We start from the raw sequence: 14,569 nt of genomic DNA, 5'->3' as shown, positions 1-14,569 counted from the left end.
ATCATAACAGTGACGGGCTAGGGTGGAGTTTATGAACTCATGGACCTCACAATAATGCATTACCACATATAAATATTAATTGATAATGAGAGGTGAATCAAGTGATATTAAAGGATGCATTGTTTGAATGTTTCATATTTAAAAATCATATGGTTTAATTGCTTAACTCATATAAAGCATATGTGGTACAAACATTTGGCTACACCAATGGAGAGTTGACCTAAGAAAATGTGAAGCTACTAAGCTATCGCCAACATTGTAATGATGCATTTTTCACAAAGCCTAATTGGCAATGAGGCACAATGCATTCTTGGAAGGTTTTAGGAAAACCAGAATATAGAAGTTATGAATTGCTTTACTTGCATAAATCTGCATTCAACATCTAAGAATTTAAATTATACATTCAAGTAGCTAAAAAAGAATACACTATTGTGTGTCGTGTGTGCCATATGCATGTTTTTTGCTCTATTTTTTGTGAGCAAAGAGAATCTCTTTGTTCTTAAAAATGCGTTACAATCAAATGCAAAGTGAGTGAAATGTAAGCTCACGAGCTTAGTGTAGCCTCCCGAGCTTCACAATGCTGCCCAACAACACAAAGTGGGTTAGTGGGCTGGCCAGATCAGCTAGTGCTTACTAAACTCACTAGAAAAAACAAATTATAATGAAGGATTGTTACTTTGTTAGATGACCCTCTATTGTCCCCCTTACCCCATACAAAGTCTTGGTTAGATGACCCTCTATTGGCTCCTTTACCCTATAGAAAGTCTTGCATGCTAAACTTTTGCTCGTGTCACTGGGGAGAAGTGGTCCGTGGAGATTTAAAAAAGATATCAAAAGTGATTGACGCAAGGTTCACTCATAGATTCTGTAGCCTAGCGCAGCGCAAAAAGACAGGACTCAGGAGAGAATAGAAAGTGAATGACTCGAGCAGGGCCGATAAAATGATGGCCTGAAAGCAGAAATATTGCATCAATGGAGGAGGTGAAGGTCTGGCTGGAGGGCTTGGATTCTGCACTGCAAAGCGGCGATATCGATGCCGCTTTGGACCTCTTCGAAGAAAGCGAATGCTTCTGGAGAGACTTGCTCGCGTTCACCTGGAATCTGTACACTGCAGAGTCCAGAGGTGAGATCAAAGCCATGTTGGAGGCTACCCTGGACCAGGCCAAGCCCTGGGGATGGAGCGTGGACAAGGAATTGCCCCCAGAAAACAGGACGGAGGGCATCGACGAGGCCTTCATTAAGTTCGAAACTCGCACGGGCAGGTGTAAGGGGCATGTGAGGCTGAAGGGGGGCAAGTGCTGGACGCTGCTCACCACCATGGAAGAGCTGAAGGGGCACGAGGAGAAGGCGGGCCAGAGGAGAGAGAACGGTGTGCGGCACGGTGCGGTGAGAGGGAGGAAGACATGGCTGGACGAGAGGAAGGAAGAGATGGAGGAGCTGGGGAGGAGCAAGCAGCCTTACTGTGTGATCGTGGGAGGGGGGCAGGCGGGGATTATACTGGGGGCCAGGCTTCGGAGGCTAGGGGTCCCGACCATCATCGTGGAGAAGAACGCGCGGCCGGGCGACTCATGGCGGAATCGGTACAAGTCGCTGTGCCTGCACGATCCGGTGTGGTACGACCACCTGCCATATCTGCCGTTCCCGGACCATTGGCCGGTCTTCTCTCCGAAGGACAAGATCGGGGATTGGCTGGAGGCGTACAGCGAGGTGATGGAGCTGGCGTACTGGTCGTGGTGCGAGTGCAGGTCTGCGAGCTACGACGAGGAGAAAGGAAGCTGGGAGGTGGTGGTGGTAAAGAGAGGTATCGGATCAGAGGAGGTGATAAAGCTTCGTCCTAAGGAGCTGGTGCTGGCAACGGGGATGTCCGGCTTCCCGCACGTGCCGACCGTGGCCGGGGCTGCTGCGTTCCGCGGGGCGCAGTGCCACTCGAGCCAGTACAAGGGGGCAGAGGGGTGGGCGGGTAAGCGCTGCGTGGTGGTGGGGTCCAACACGTCGGCGCATGACATCTGCGCGGACCTGTGGGAGCAGGGGGCGGCCCGGGTGACCATGGTGCAGCGCAGCTCCTCGCACGTGATCCGCTCGGAGACGCTGCTCTCCTTTTCCAACCTCTACAGCGAGGGGTCGCCCTTGTCGACCGCCGAGGCCGACCTCCTGTTCGCCGCTGCGCCCTACAAGATCTTCCACCGCTTCCAGATCCCCTTGTACGACCGGGTCCGCCAGCTGGATGCCGACTTCTACCGCCGCCTCACGGACGCCGGCTTCCTGCTTGACTTTGGCGAGGACGGCTCCGGCCTCTTCATGAAGTACCTCCGGCGCGGCTCGGGCTACTACATCGACGTCGGCGCGTCGGAGCTGATAAGCAGAGGAGACGTGGAGCTCCGGAGCGGCGTCGGCGTGCGGGAGATGACGGAAGATGCCGTCGTCCTCAGCGACGGCAGCCAGCTGCCGGCCGACCTTGTGGTGTTCGCTACGGGCTACGGCTCCATGAACGCCTGGGCCGCGCAGCTGATATCGCCGGAGGTGGCGGACAAGGTGGGGAAGTGCTGGGGGCTGGGTTCGGCCACCGCCAAGGACCCGGGCCCCTGGGAGCGGGAGCTGCGCAACATGTGGAAACCCACCCAGCAGCCTAGCCTCTGGTTCCAGGGCGGCAACCTCCAACAGTGCCGTCACTACTCCCTCTTCCTCGCCCTGCAGATCAAGGCCCGCTCCGAAGGCATCCCTACCCCCGTCTATGGTCTACCCCACGTCCACCATACCTCGTGATGACGTTTGTTGATTTGGCTTCTGTTTTTCCTTCGGATTCGGATTTCCCTGGTTGTATTTCTAAGGTTGTCTTGTTTCTTAATGCCTTTATCTATTATGTCGTATAAAGAAAGAACTCGCGCACTGGATTCACCACTTACCAGTTTCGTTTATAGCTCGCACAGATGACCAAACTGCACACTGCGCACGCCCTTTCACAGTGCAGTGCAGTAGATGTCCGTCAAACTCGCACTTTCACCACCACAGTTACAATGCTTACTTTCTTGCCTTTTGGAGGAGCATCGCACGCACATGGGACATCGGGCAAGCTTAAGGTAGTTTAACAATGAGTGAAAATAGGGTGCACTAATTTCAAGTTTGGCGCACATGAAGCGACTCCATCGCCATCTACTTTCCAAAAGAAAAGAGTATGATGCATTGCATTCTAATTTTGTTAAAATGGTTACCAATTCTTGTTGGAGGCACCATCAACGCAACAACCACAACATGGATGCCATATTGTGTTATGAGAGTGTCGTTCCTCCTAGCACCATTGATCTTTGTCTCTTAGCAGCATGATCAATGACAACAAATGCTCATCATGTTGAGGCGAGTTGTAGATATAAGGCCCAACACAAATAACATCTCTAATCTGGGTTTGTTACTATAAGTGATGCCTATGATGATTTGGGTTTGTTAGTATAAGTATCTCATATAGGGGTTTCATTGTGGTAGACTCCATACTATAAGCACCTCATGATTTTGGCTTTATCATATCTAGCTCTACCAACTAAGATGTAGGCAATACATCTGCATCACCATGGCCAATCATTGATCACACATGATTAATAAATCAACATGCATACACACTAGATCAATCAACATGGATGCAAGGAAGAAGGAGCCAAGTTTGAAGTCACAAAAATAAGATTATCTACATTGAATAGTAACACAACCTTGTGGTAGTAATAAGTGTATAGATTTCCTTACATTAAAAACTCATACTTCATTAGCTTTTGATGCCTCAAACCATCAAAGTGAATGTTGATTGTATTATTGATTCATCTGCTAATTTCAAGAACTCTTATGACGTATGATCACTTTTGTTAAACCTTGGATTTCATAGTGGGCTTGCAATATTACTTGAAAAAGAAGGGACTTAGTAAAGTGTAAGATGTGCTATTGATATAGCACGGTAAGATTCTAATTTACAAAGGCAAATGAGCATTGCCTTGAGTTATTGAACACTAGGTAGTAAGACGTGGCTACATTCTTGTTGTCTCATTGGAATGCAACACTAAATCTATATTTGAATATGGTGACATGGCCATGAACTACTTGCATGAATGCAAGCCTGAATCCACAATCCATCTTGCTTTAAAACAAGGTATTAAATGTGTGGTTTCTATTTTGTTTGCATAAGTAGCCATATGATCACATTGTTGGATTGTATATTCACATCTTAGTTTGGCTAGAATAGAAATAATAATGGAAACCAAGGTATTTGAGGTGTGGCTTCTATATTATTTGCATAAGTAGCCATGTGATCACATTGTTGGAATAGCCATGTGATCACAACCTCAAGATTTGTCTAGAAAAGAGATAATATAGAAGGCTTTTGAGAGTAAAACCTAAGGGTAGTCCACTTTCTATTCGATAGTAAAACCTAAGGGAGATCCACTTGAATTGTGAAAATTATTTCCTTTTATCCTATTCTGATCTAAATTTCCTCTCATCATCCATGGCTCTACTCCATATCCTTGCCAAGGTAGTGGTAATTGATCGATTGTGTAAAATCAGAGTATCTTCCTATGCATCGGCTACAATACTTACCATGGATTTTAAGAATGGCTTTATATTACATGTACGATGAAGATCCTGAGTGCATGTTGTGAGTCCTATGAGCTCCTCTTGGATATTCAACTCAACCATCTCTAAGTTGTGTGGACATGCTATTGCAGATCCTCTTGCCAACTTTGGAGGAAGGCAAGACACTACACCAAATGAACCCCACATGCCTCCCATTGGCATGCAGTTGTTGTAGCCATGCCACATCCACCTATGTGTAAATAATAATATATATTCAAATAATTAATAATCAAACCAACATGTAGTCTATCATCATAGTTGCACCAAGTACAAAAGGTTACATCTAGTCAATGAATGCTTAACTGGTACATAGCTTTGTTAAACTAAGTTTACCAATCCAAGGACATGTGGAAGTTGACTTGCCCACATAACTACCACACTATTACACTCAATCTAATGCAAATTTCCAATCACCATCACCCAAAGTTAGACCACTAGTAAGTAGGGTGATAACCAGCTAATATCTATTGTTGAAATGATGGATCTAGAGCATGGCAGAAGCTATGGTGGATAGAAGATGAAGGTTAGATTCATGTTGACATAGACAACGAGTAGACAATTGTTACACAAGTGAATTAGGTTCCAAGATGGAAGCTTGGACTTATAAACACAATCTTGTGTAATGGACTGACAATGACACTAATTGAAAGAGGAAAGCATTATGATATATCATTAAAAAATAGAGCAAGTACAATGCTTTATAGGGATAGGCTAGGATGTACTTTCCACCACTGTGCATATGGGATTCTGCATCCTGAGCCCACACTACTCCATACAAAGGGACTGAGCTGGGTGTGATTGCAAATATCTAAACATCCCTCCTCAATCACAACTAGAAAAGTACAAAGTGTGTAGAGGCTTTAGTAAATAACCACCTGTAAAGTGTGGGCACACCACAAACATGGTAAATACCAAAGGCTATTGTAGAAAAGGCTAAGTATGGATACCAAAGACATGGTGGACATCCAGAGGATATGACACGGGCCTCACAAAGTGTATAGAGGCTATAGCACAAGGCTACATGAGGAATTTACAAGCTTATGTTAGAAGCATTAGGGATAGGCAATACAAGGCTAAAAAAGTCTATCAAAATAGGAGTAGAAAGACTGATAAGGCTCGTCCTTCTCTTGGTGGTCCTCTTCTTCTTCCTTTGCTCCATGGTCTTCTTCTTCTTTAACAACAGCTAGATAGGCCTTTTGAGATCTCTTCTTGGCATGACCGAATTTCTTCGTGTGCCCGATCTTTTTGTAGAAGTCACATACTAGCTGATCTTTCTTGCCCTTGTACATGTTACCGACATATAACATTTGTTCATCTTTAGAGGTGCCTGGTTTTTCTTTGGATTTTATCTTCTTTTCTTCTTCTAGCAGGGAAGCCTTAATGTCAACCAATTTAGGACTAGGCATGTTGATTAATGTAGTTGACACATTATTATAGTCAGGAGGTAGACTTTTTAACAATAGACCAATACAAACATCTTCATCCATCTTGAGTTTTATCCCTATAAGCTAGGCTAGGAGACCTTTCATGTAGTTCATATGAGATGTTAGGGATGCATAAGGTTTCATATCAAGTCAGAAGAATTCAAGTAGTAAACCATACTTTGAGGACTTGGATTGTGCTCCAAACAATGTATCTAATCTATCCCAAGTGTCATGGGACGTGTCACAAGCATCCACATGATGAATGTAGTTGTCATCCAACTCCAATTTGATGATGGCTTGTGCTTTGTCATCATTGTTCTACCAAGTAGCTGCAAGAGTTGCATCCTAGGACTTCTTTTCTTGTCCATTGGTAATGGGCCAAAGACCCTTCTTCATTAGGATGAGCTTGATGCGGGTTTGCTAGGTGTGAATTCTGACCCCTTTGAATTGAATAGTTGGAGAATCGTTGCCCATGCTAGAGTAGCAAATCATCACCAAAACTCTCATATTTGAGTAGCACAAGATTTAATTGTGTCAAGAGACACAAGGAATGTAGTGTCAAATAACACTTGATAAGTATCGATAGATATTATGCTTTTAAGCACTTGATGTTGAGTTTGATGCTTGGATTTCTCCCCTCTTTACTGATTTGATGGAAAATTATTGTTGAAAACTTCAATTCTTAGTTAGATGAGAGTAGTAGAAGATTCAATTGAGTGGCAGGAGAGAGAAAATGAAGTAGAAGAGAAGCTTGAAGTTGAAATGGCTATGGCAGATTAGGGTTTGCAGGATAAGGGCTTGGTTTCTTTCTCTGTGTAGCTCATAGAGTGGACTATTTTGGATAATATTTGAGTTGGGGTGCCTTAGGTGATGGGCTTTCATTGCCCTATGGTTGTGGTCAACATCATAGCCTGTTCACACTGTATTTGTTGTACGACCCCAAAAAGTGCATTTCTGACAGTGAATAGGGAAAAACGTAATGTTGCACCAGAGAATAGATAATGTCCTACTCTTTTGTGATACAGAGAAGTGTTCAGAGTCGGGGAATGTTTCTCCAGAAGGAAGCGTGTTGAGTTATGCTCTAGTTTGAGAGATCCAGAAGCTCAAAGTCAAGTAGGTGTTGTTTTGGCTATGGTTGCCACAAGCTTGATTGAAGATACAAGTGAAAATGGATCTAGAAGTGAAGTCATGACCTAACCAGAAGTGAAGAGGAGCTGAGAGAGAAGTGATATGAGCTAGGCCATGCCCAACTGATATCGTGTTGAAATGATAGATCTAGAGCATGGCAAAAGTTATGGTGGATAGAAGATGAAGGTTAGATTCATGTTGGCATAGACAATGAGTAGACAACTATTGTAACACAAGTGAATTAGGTTCCAAGATGGAAGCTTGGACTCATAAATGCAACCTTGTGTAATGGATTGAAAATGGCACTAACTGAAAGAGGAAAGCATCATGATATATCATTAAAAAAGAGAGCAAGTACAATGCTTTATAGGGATAGACTAGGCTACACTTTCCACCATTGTGCATATGGGATTTCACATCTTGAGCCCATACTACTCCATACAAAGAGACTGAGCTGGGTGTGATTGCAAATATCTCAACATCTATCAAATAAAGATTTATTCTTGGTTAGATTCAACATATGTACAAAATTGAGGATGTCTAATTAAAGCAAGCTAGGCCAAAGCACTTGCAACATATACATTCTTAGTTAGGTTCTACAAATTTATAAAACCAAACATGTCTTATTGAAGTAAGCTATGCTTGATCATTTGCACTAGATTAGATGTATGCCTCCCGGGCAGTTCACTATATGTATACCATCTATATCATATGCATTCAAGGCCTACTTATAAATATCCTTATCTATGAATTTTTTCTTAATAAAACGTAATCATTTTCTATTCAATCTGTAAGTAATCCATTTATATGGGACCCTTCTATGTGTAAAAAAAAGTTTAAAAATGGTATTTTAAAAATCCCTTATGTTAAACCCATGTGATACATACATATATTTATGACTGACTTCCCCGGAACACTATATTGGGGAATATGGGAATTATTCATAAGTTTGGGACACATGGTCAAATCTTTGGATTTGTCATAACTTGAACACTATAACTCTAAATTGAGCAGTCTATAGCTCAATAGATTCTATTTTTCAAGCACTTTCCAATGATAGGTCACATTATATGGTTTTGAGAATCTTATTGGCATGTTATCCATGTGCCACCTTTTTAGTATTCAAAAAATAGAAATTGGGAGATTCCCAAACTCACTAATATTGTGTTCTGGGGTATGCCTTCACTCTAGATTGATGCTCTCAAAAGGTTTGAACTTGCATGTATACATCACTTGTTCTAGTGAAATATGTTCAATGTGTTAGATCAACCTATATCTTTGATTGGACACAACACACATCCAAAGTATTGAGAAAATATTTATGGCATTCAATCTCATGAAGAGAGATGATAAAAAAAAGAATGTTGAAGGGAATTTCAAATAAGTTGTAAGAGTCCAACAATGGATCACCAAAAATAACATGATCAAGAGATTTCCAAATCATAGATTGAGCCATGTATCTCACCCAATTGAAGAAGTACAAGTAGGATTAAGGCATGTATATTATCCAATTGAAGAAATACAAGTAGGATTTCATGGCAGCAAGTAAATATCAAAGAGCCAAATGAACTCCCCAAAAGCAGTAGAGGGAACGTGCACTTTGTCATATACTATTTGTTTTTTCCAATCACATGCTCATATGTACTTCATATTTCCACATACATGTTCCACATGCATTGTTTTGTAATGTTCAATGTGCTAATATATAAAAATTCTTAGTTCTCATAATAACATTGCCAAAGTTTTCATAATGTAGCTATAGTTCTTTCAGCAAAGGTTTATTTGTATACACTTTGTATACATATCTCAAATTTGGGCATTTAAGGGAGACAAAGATGTAAATAGATTAGTATACACCTCTAGTAGCACTCCATTGTGAAAGATATCATTATATTCAAAGATATACGTTAGTAGTCCTATAGGAAGATGTAAAAAATCCTACATATTTATTTTGATGAAATCTATTATGAGCACATTCACATGTGTTTATGTTTGTATGTGTGCATGCGCACCATGTACATGCACACATGAATTGCTAATCATGTTGTTTAATGTGCAACCTACAACTCTAAACCTCTCAAATCTTGCTAGAGATATGCTATACTCGGCCAATATTCAAAGGACCTATCAGCTCTATCTAATGCTTAGTCCATTGAATCTCTCCCCTACAATGGCACTACTGAAACTTGGTTTCCTACTCTTTCTCTCTTCTTTATGATAAGTTCTCAACTAATCCTTTCTTATTCTTGTTGTACTAGACAACACAAACTCCTTATCTTCTAGGCTTATACTCCACCCTCAGGATTGCTTGGTGGACACCTTAGTAAACCTTGTGTTGTAGAATGTAATGGTGGTTAAGTTTACAAAGCATATCACCCGTGCAACAATTTTCAAGTATTTAGTATTTGGTTTGATATGGTGAAGGGGATGGCAACCATGTTACTTTGCTAACACCTGCAACATAGGAACACTTGTATTAGTCCTTATTAATCATCCTTAGGGACAAATTTTCCCATTCAGTAAAACTTACAGATTATATAGAAATACTATGATTTCATCTATGTGTCATGACTAGTGTTTTGGGAAGGAAAATGAAAGTTGATTATGTCTTAAAGACTATATGAGAGTATGAGTGATAGTTTGGGATACATCAAAGACTTGCTAAGTGTAAGATGAAGCTTACATATGTTATACTTGTCAAGTCGGTGACCATATACTTGGCAAAAGTTGTAAATGGTTAGGACCAAAAGTGCTAAGAATGAGTAAATGCCTTGTCCATTGCTCATGGGACAGCTCAACAAGAAATTCTCAAGACAAGGTAGAAGGAGAAGTCATCAAAGCTTATCAAAAAAGGACTTGAAGGTAGGTTTTAGAAGTGATCTTTGACGTATTGTTGCTATCCAAAACATGGCAAAACAAAGTGGCATGTTGTCCATGAAGTTCATGAGCTTCAAAAAGACTTTAGAATGCATCTATTGATGGAATGAGATATTTTAACACTAGAGAAGGTTCAGGTATCATCAAAATTCAAATTTAGAGTGGATTTATGGGAATAAGGGAGTGTTTTCTTATTATTGTTACAAAACTATCATATAGGGCTAAAGTGGTTTTTGAAGACCCATAAGGTATCACTTCCTAGCATTAATACACATCATCTACTACAGAGATTTGGATGTATATATGGATTTACGAGGTGCATGTCTTTGATTTTGGACTACGTACAACAAAGATCTCGATGTATGTTAGAGGAATCTAAGCTATAGTCTCAAATTGTATGTTGGAAAATTGTCCCAAGTGTGTTTGCATACATAGGATGTGGACATTTTATATGGTTGTATTAAGATGTACTACTAGACCATATATGGAATTGAATCATTGGATTGCGTCTCTATCATTGTCTTTCACTTCATCTAAACACTTAATATTCTTTCTTTCTTCATGTTCCCTGCCTCACTCTCTCTAAACCCCTTTGTCTCGTACCCTTGTGGTAGACCTTCTATTTACATGCTTTGACATTGGTAAACCCTATATGGAGATAGGCGGAAGGAGCATTAAGATGGATGATTCTTCACAAAATTTAGGATAGGGTGTGGGTGATGTATTGCAACAAATGGCTCAATGTTTGACTTTGTTGTATCAAACATAACAGCAATAGTATCAACAACAATAGTAGTTGTAGTAGCAACAACAAAGAATGCATGATTTTGAGAAGGTTGAGGCTACAATTGTGAATGCTTTGTAGGCATTGGAACAAGAGATGAATCAATTTAATGGATAGGATATATCGGCTTATGTATGGGTATATAAATAAAAAATGGATTTTTATGGGGCTTCCTAGTATGCATGGAGCTAGTATTTTGCTTGTCTTGCCATGCAGGAACTAAAAGAGTGACTTGTAATTTGTATAGAAAGGATGTAATTAGACTGTCTTTAAGGAAGCTCTTAGAGACAAGTTTTTCTTTGAAGACGCTGGGTTGGTAACATGCCAAACTTTCATGTATTGGATAGATAGGCCCAATAAAGAGCTTATAGCTACTACAACTTTGCTGCGTGAATTTAAAAGCTGATATGCACAATTGAATGTTGATAAGCAATAGTTTTTATATAGTTGAAAATTAAATTGTTCTTAAAAGCTCCAAATCTAGTATTGTAGGGGAAATTGATTGACACTTTGGAAGATGGGACATCAGAGATAGGGTTGAAAATTGATTAGGTACATGTAACAGAAGAAGTAAATATGATTGTAAAGAGGGAAAGAATGAAATTGCGGTTAGGTTTAGCGACTATGTTACTTTCTCTGTGAAAGTACCAAAAATTGCAGCAAAGCCAACTATTTGTATGGTTGATACGCTAGTTATGCCTACTAGTCCATCTGTAAAAGAGGATATACTAGATGAGTTAGTGAAGGGATTGTGTGATATTAGTCTGAAGGTTATGAGATTGGATGAAAAAGTAGACTTGGAAAGGGGGCACGCAATAGCCCAAAGGCCTGATAGAGAAGGATGAAATGCAAGTGTGTATAGTGTAACAATCTTTAAGCATGATTGTGTGGATTATCATGATGCAAAAAGGCCAAGATTTTGCTCTTTTGGAAAGATAAAATTTCTTACAAGAGAGATAGGGTTGCCTCTTGAACCAAATTTTGGTAAAGAGGGTATGTACAAGCTGCTTGAGGAATTGGTAGCAAAAAATGCATTTGTAGCCATAGAGGGTGTTATATACGGGTTGGAGATTGAAGAATCACTTGGTTCTCTTGGTACATGCAAGGCTACCATGAAATCCGAAGGTTGGTCTCATGCTTTGGATTGTGTAGAGAAGGGAAAGATAGCTAAGCATGAATTGTAATGTGCTTGTCAGAATATATAGAGTATGACAAGATGGGATGCTCTAGTGGATTCATTTACAACCTATGCATATTTGAAAACGTACAAAATATGTATGCTATTGTATGTGGGAGCTTTCGCTCTACCACCAAGACCCACAGACCGCTTATTGTTTCAAGCGTTCCAAGTCGAGCACTAATGGCTACCTCTCACATAGTCGATGCGCCATCCATATCTACATGTGTAGTTAGCTTACCTCCATGCTGGTCGAGTTACCTCCTCTCCTGCACACTCCGGTAGCCCCATGATCCAAGTGCAAGCTTCAAGCATGCTCCATCCTCAAGCTCCACGCTCCAAGCTCCATCACCGCGAGCAAGAGAAGAGAAGAGAATAAGAGAGGAGAAGATGGAGAGCTTCTCCACCCCACAGTCCCTCACCCTCACACACTCACTCCCTCACGCTCTCACACTCCCTCCATAAGCACAAGCTCAAGCAAGCAAGAACAAGAAGAAGAAGAAGAAGAAGAGGAGAGCTACTTTTGGCCACACACAAGAATGAGCTTCTCATTCACTTTTCAACTTTATATACAAAACCCTAAATCCCTTTTGGGCGGTCATCCCCTTTTTCCATTTTTTACATGGCCGGCCATAGCCTAGGTCCTTTTTCCCATTGTCCTTCTATCTTCCTAGCTTCCTTTCCACCACCCGTCTACATTTACAAATTGCACGGGTGAGAGCCCGTGGGCGCTCCTTGAATTAAACCATGATGCACTTGAGCTCTTTACAAAAGTTTTGACTTGCGCTTTTCCTTGTGCGCCTTTGTCTTCCGTTTCTCTTTGCCTTGGTCTTTGTCTTTGTCTTCTGTTTTAGCTTTCCGGATTTTCCACCACCTGGCCCTCTTTTACAAGATTTCAGGATGCGCCTTTGTATTTTAAAATGCACCTTTCCCCTTTTGCATTTTCCTTGGACTTTTTAAGGTTGCCCTTGCGTTTTTGGCATTTTCTCCTCTTCTTTCTTCAGTCGGGCTATCTTTTTTCCGCCTTTGCCCTGTGTCTTTTTTATTTCATTTTGCTTTCTTTGTGTTGGGATTAACATTGTAGATGAACAACGCAGAAGAGATGAGGAGGTTGCAAATACTTCAAAGCATATGACACAGAGTAAAAGTAGCAAAAGAATGCTGAAAAAGCCATTCCTAAACACATAATGGAAGATATAGTGTAGGATAAAAAGCTAGACGGAAAGAAGAAGGGAAAGCAACTTGGGAATTGAGACTACTACAAACATTAAAAAGTCACTTGAGGAGTGTATCCTTGGTAGCAAGGTTGAGTTTATGCTTAGCAAGGTACTTAGCATTGCTAAGCAAGAATTTCATTATGAGATAATTAACATCATCAAAAGAAAATGACACTTTGTGGGAAAGCCTAGTCAAGCATTAATGCATGTTGATAAGGGAATGGATTCACAAGGCATTCATTGGGGAATTTTTTATGATTCCATTATTATCATAAGCAAGTTAAAGCTAAAAATGGGGTGACTAAGGATGAAAAGAGTGATATATTGGCTGAAAATGCCATTGTGAGTAGCACTAATCATAGATGAGAGCTAGATTTATGAGCCAATTTTGAGCCGTGCTTGAAGCATTTGAGGCCGTTTTTAGAGAAGAAAGTGCTCGAGAAGTGCCAAAGACCAAATTTTCATAAAAAATCAAATGGTGGCAGATGGCCAAGCTAGATTTTTCCTAAATGCATTTTGATGTCAAAAATCCAATGCAAGTCTCGGTTCGTCGATCGAAGGTCGTTTGTCCCCCCATTTAATCCCCGCAATGTGATTGCTGCAATGTGATCGGTGTCTCTTCAATTCAAGTTCTTCTAAGGAGAGAGAGAGATTATCAATCCACATAGAGAGAGGAAGAAGGTGACTGTAAGTTTTTTGGATTTCATGAAGGAATGAGAATTTTGATTTTTTAGTATTTCTCTCTCCTCTCTCCTCTCTCCTTTTTGTTGTTGTTCGCAAGCAATAAGTTCAAGAGAGAAGAGGGAGGGGTGTAATGAAGAACTCGGAGCAAATGATGATGCTGGAGCAGTATAGATCGTAGATCAGGCCAAGAGAGTGCATCAGCAACCACATCATATGAGCCTCAAATCCGCGGGTTTCTATGTGTAAGTGAGCGGTTCTTTTATTTTATGGAAAATGATTGAAGAAAGTGCTTGATTTTGTTTGTTCTTGATTTCCTATGTTGCATTTTCTCTAAAATATGAAAGAAAACTAGAAAATACAATGATATAATAATTTCCTACAAAACACAAAAAACATGCAAGTCACGGTTTTTATAAAAATAATGGAATTTTGGGTTTTTGTGAGTGTTTTGGGGGCACAGAGGATAGAAATTGATATGAAAATGATGCTGAGTGTCCTTGATTAGTAAGAATGCATAATTCTGAATTATCACATTTTTATGAATAAATAAATCGAGAAAATAGAAAAAATAAGAAAAATTTTAGTTTTTGTGCCTAAAAATTTAGAAAAAATTACATTTTAAGTGTGTGAACGTATAACAAGGCTGGAGCATGAGGATCAGTCAAGC

The 14,569-nt window shown here is 40.6% G+C and overlaps 1 protein-coding gene across 1 annotated transcript; it reads left to right on the top strand.

Moving 5' to 3' along the window:
- The first annotated feature begins 861 nt into the window (after positions 1–861).
- LOC148039248 (indole-3-pyruvate monooxygenase YUCCA1-like) lies at positions 862–3,624 on the top strand. The gene has a single exon (XM_087675134.1). It carries the CDS (start codon positions 973–975, stop codon positions 2,761–2,763), a length of 1,791 nt encoding a protein of 596 aa, XP_087531260.1. The 5' UTR covers positions 862–972; the 3' UTR covers positions 2,764–3,624.
- Positions 3,625–14,569: the final 10,945 nt, after the last annotated feature.

Source organism: Lygodium microphyllum, chromosome 3, assembly GCF_053477565.2.
Source record: "Lygodium microphyllum isolate KBCC chromosome 3, Lygodium_microphyllum_v1.1.10, whole genome shotgun sequence".
NCBI classification, from domain to species: Eukaryota; Viridiplantae; Streptophyta; class Polypodiopsida; order Schizaeales; family Lygodiaceae; genus Lygodium; species Lygodium microphyllum.
The sequence above is the reverse complement of the archived record's forward strand: the minus strand, read 5'-3'. Positions and strand labels throughout refer to the sequence as shown.

Excerpts from the sequence above, each read along its gene's own strand:
- LOC148039248 (XM_087675134.1), top strand. The coding sequence starts at position 973 with ATGGAGGAGGTGAAGGTCTGGCTGGAGGGCTTGGATTCTGCACTGCAA.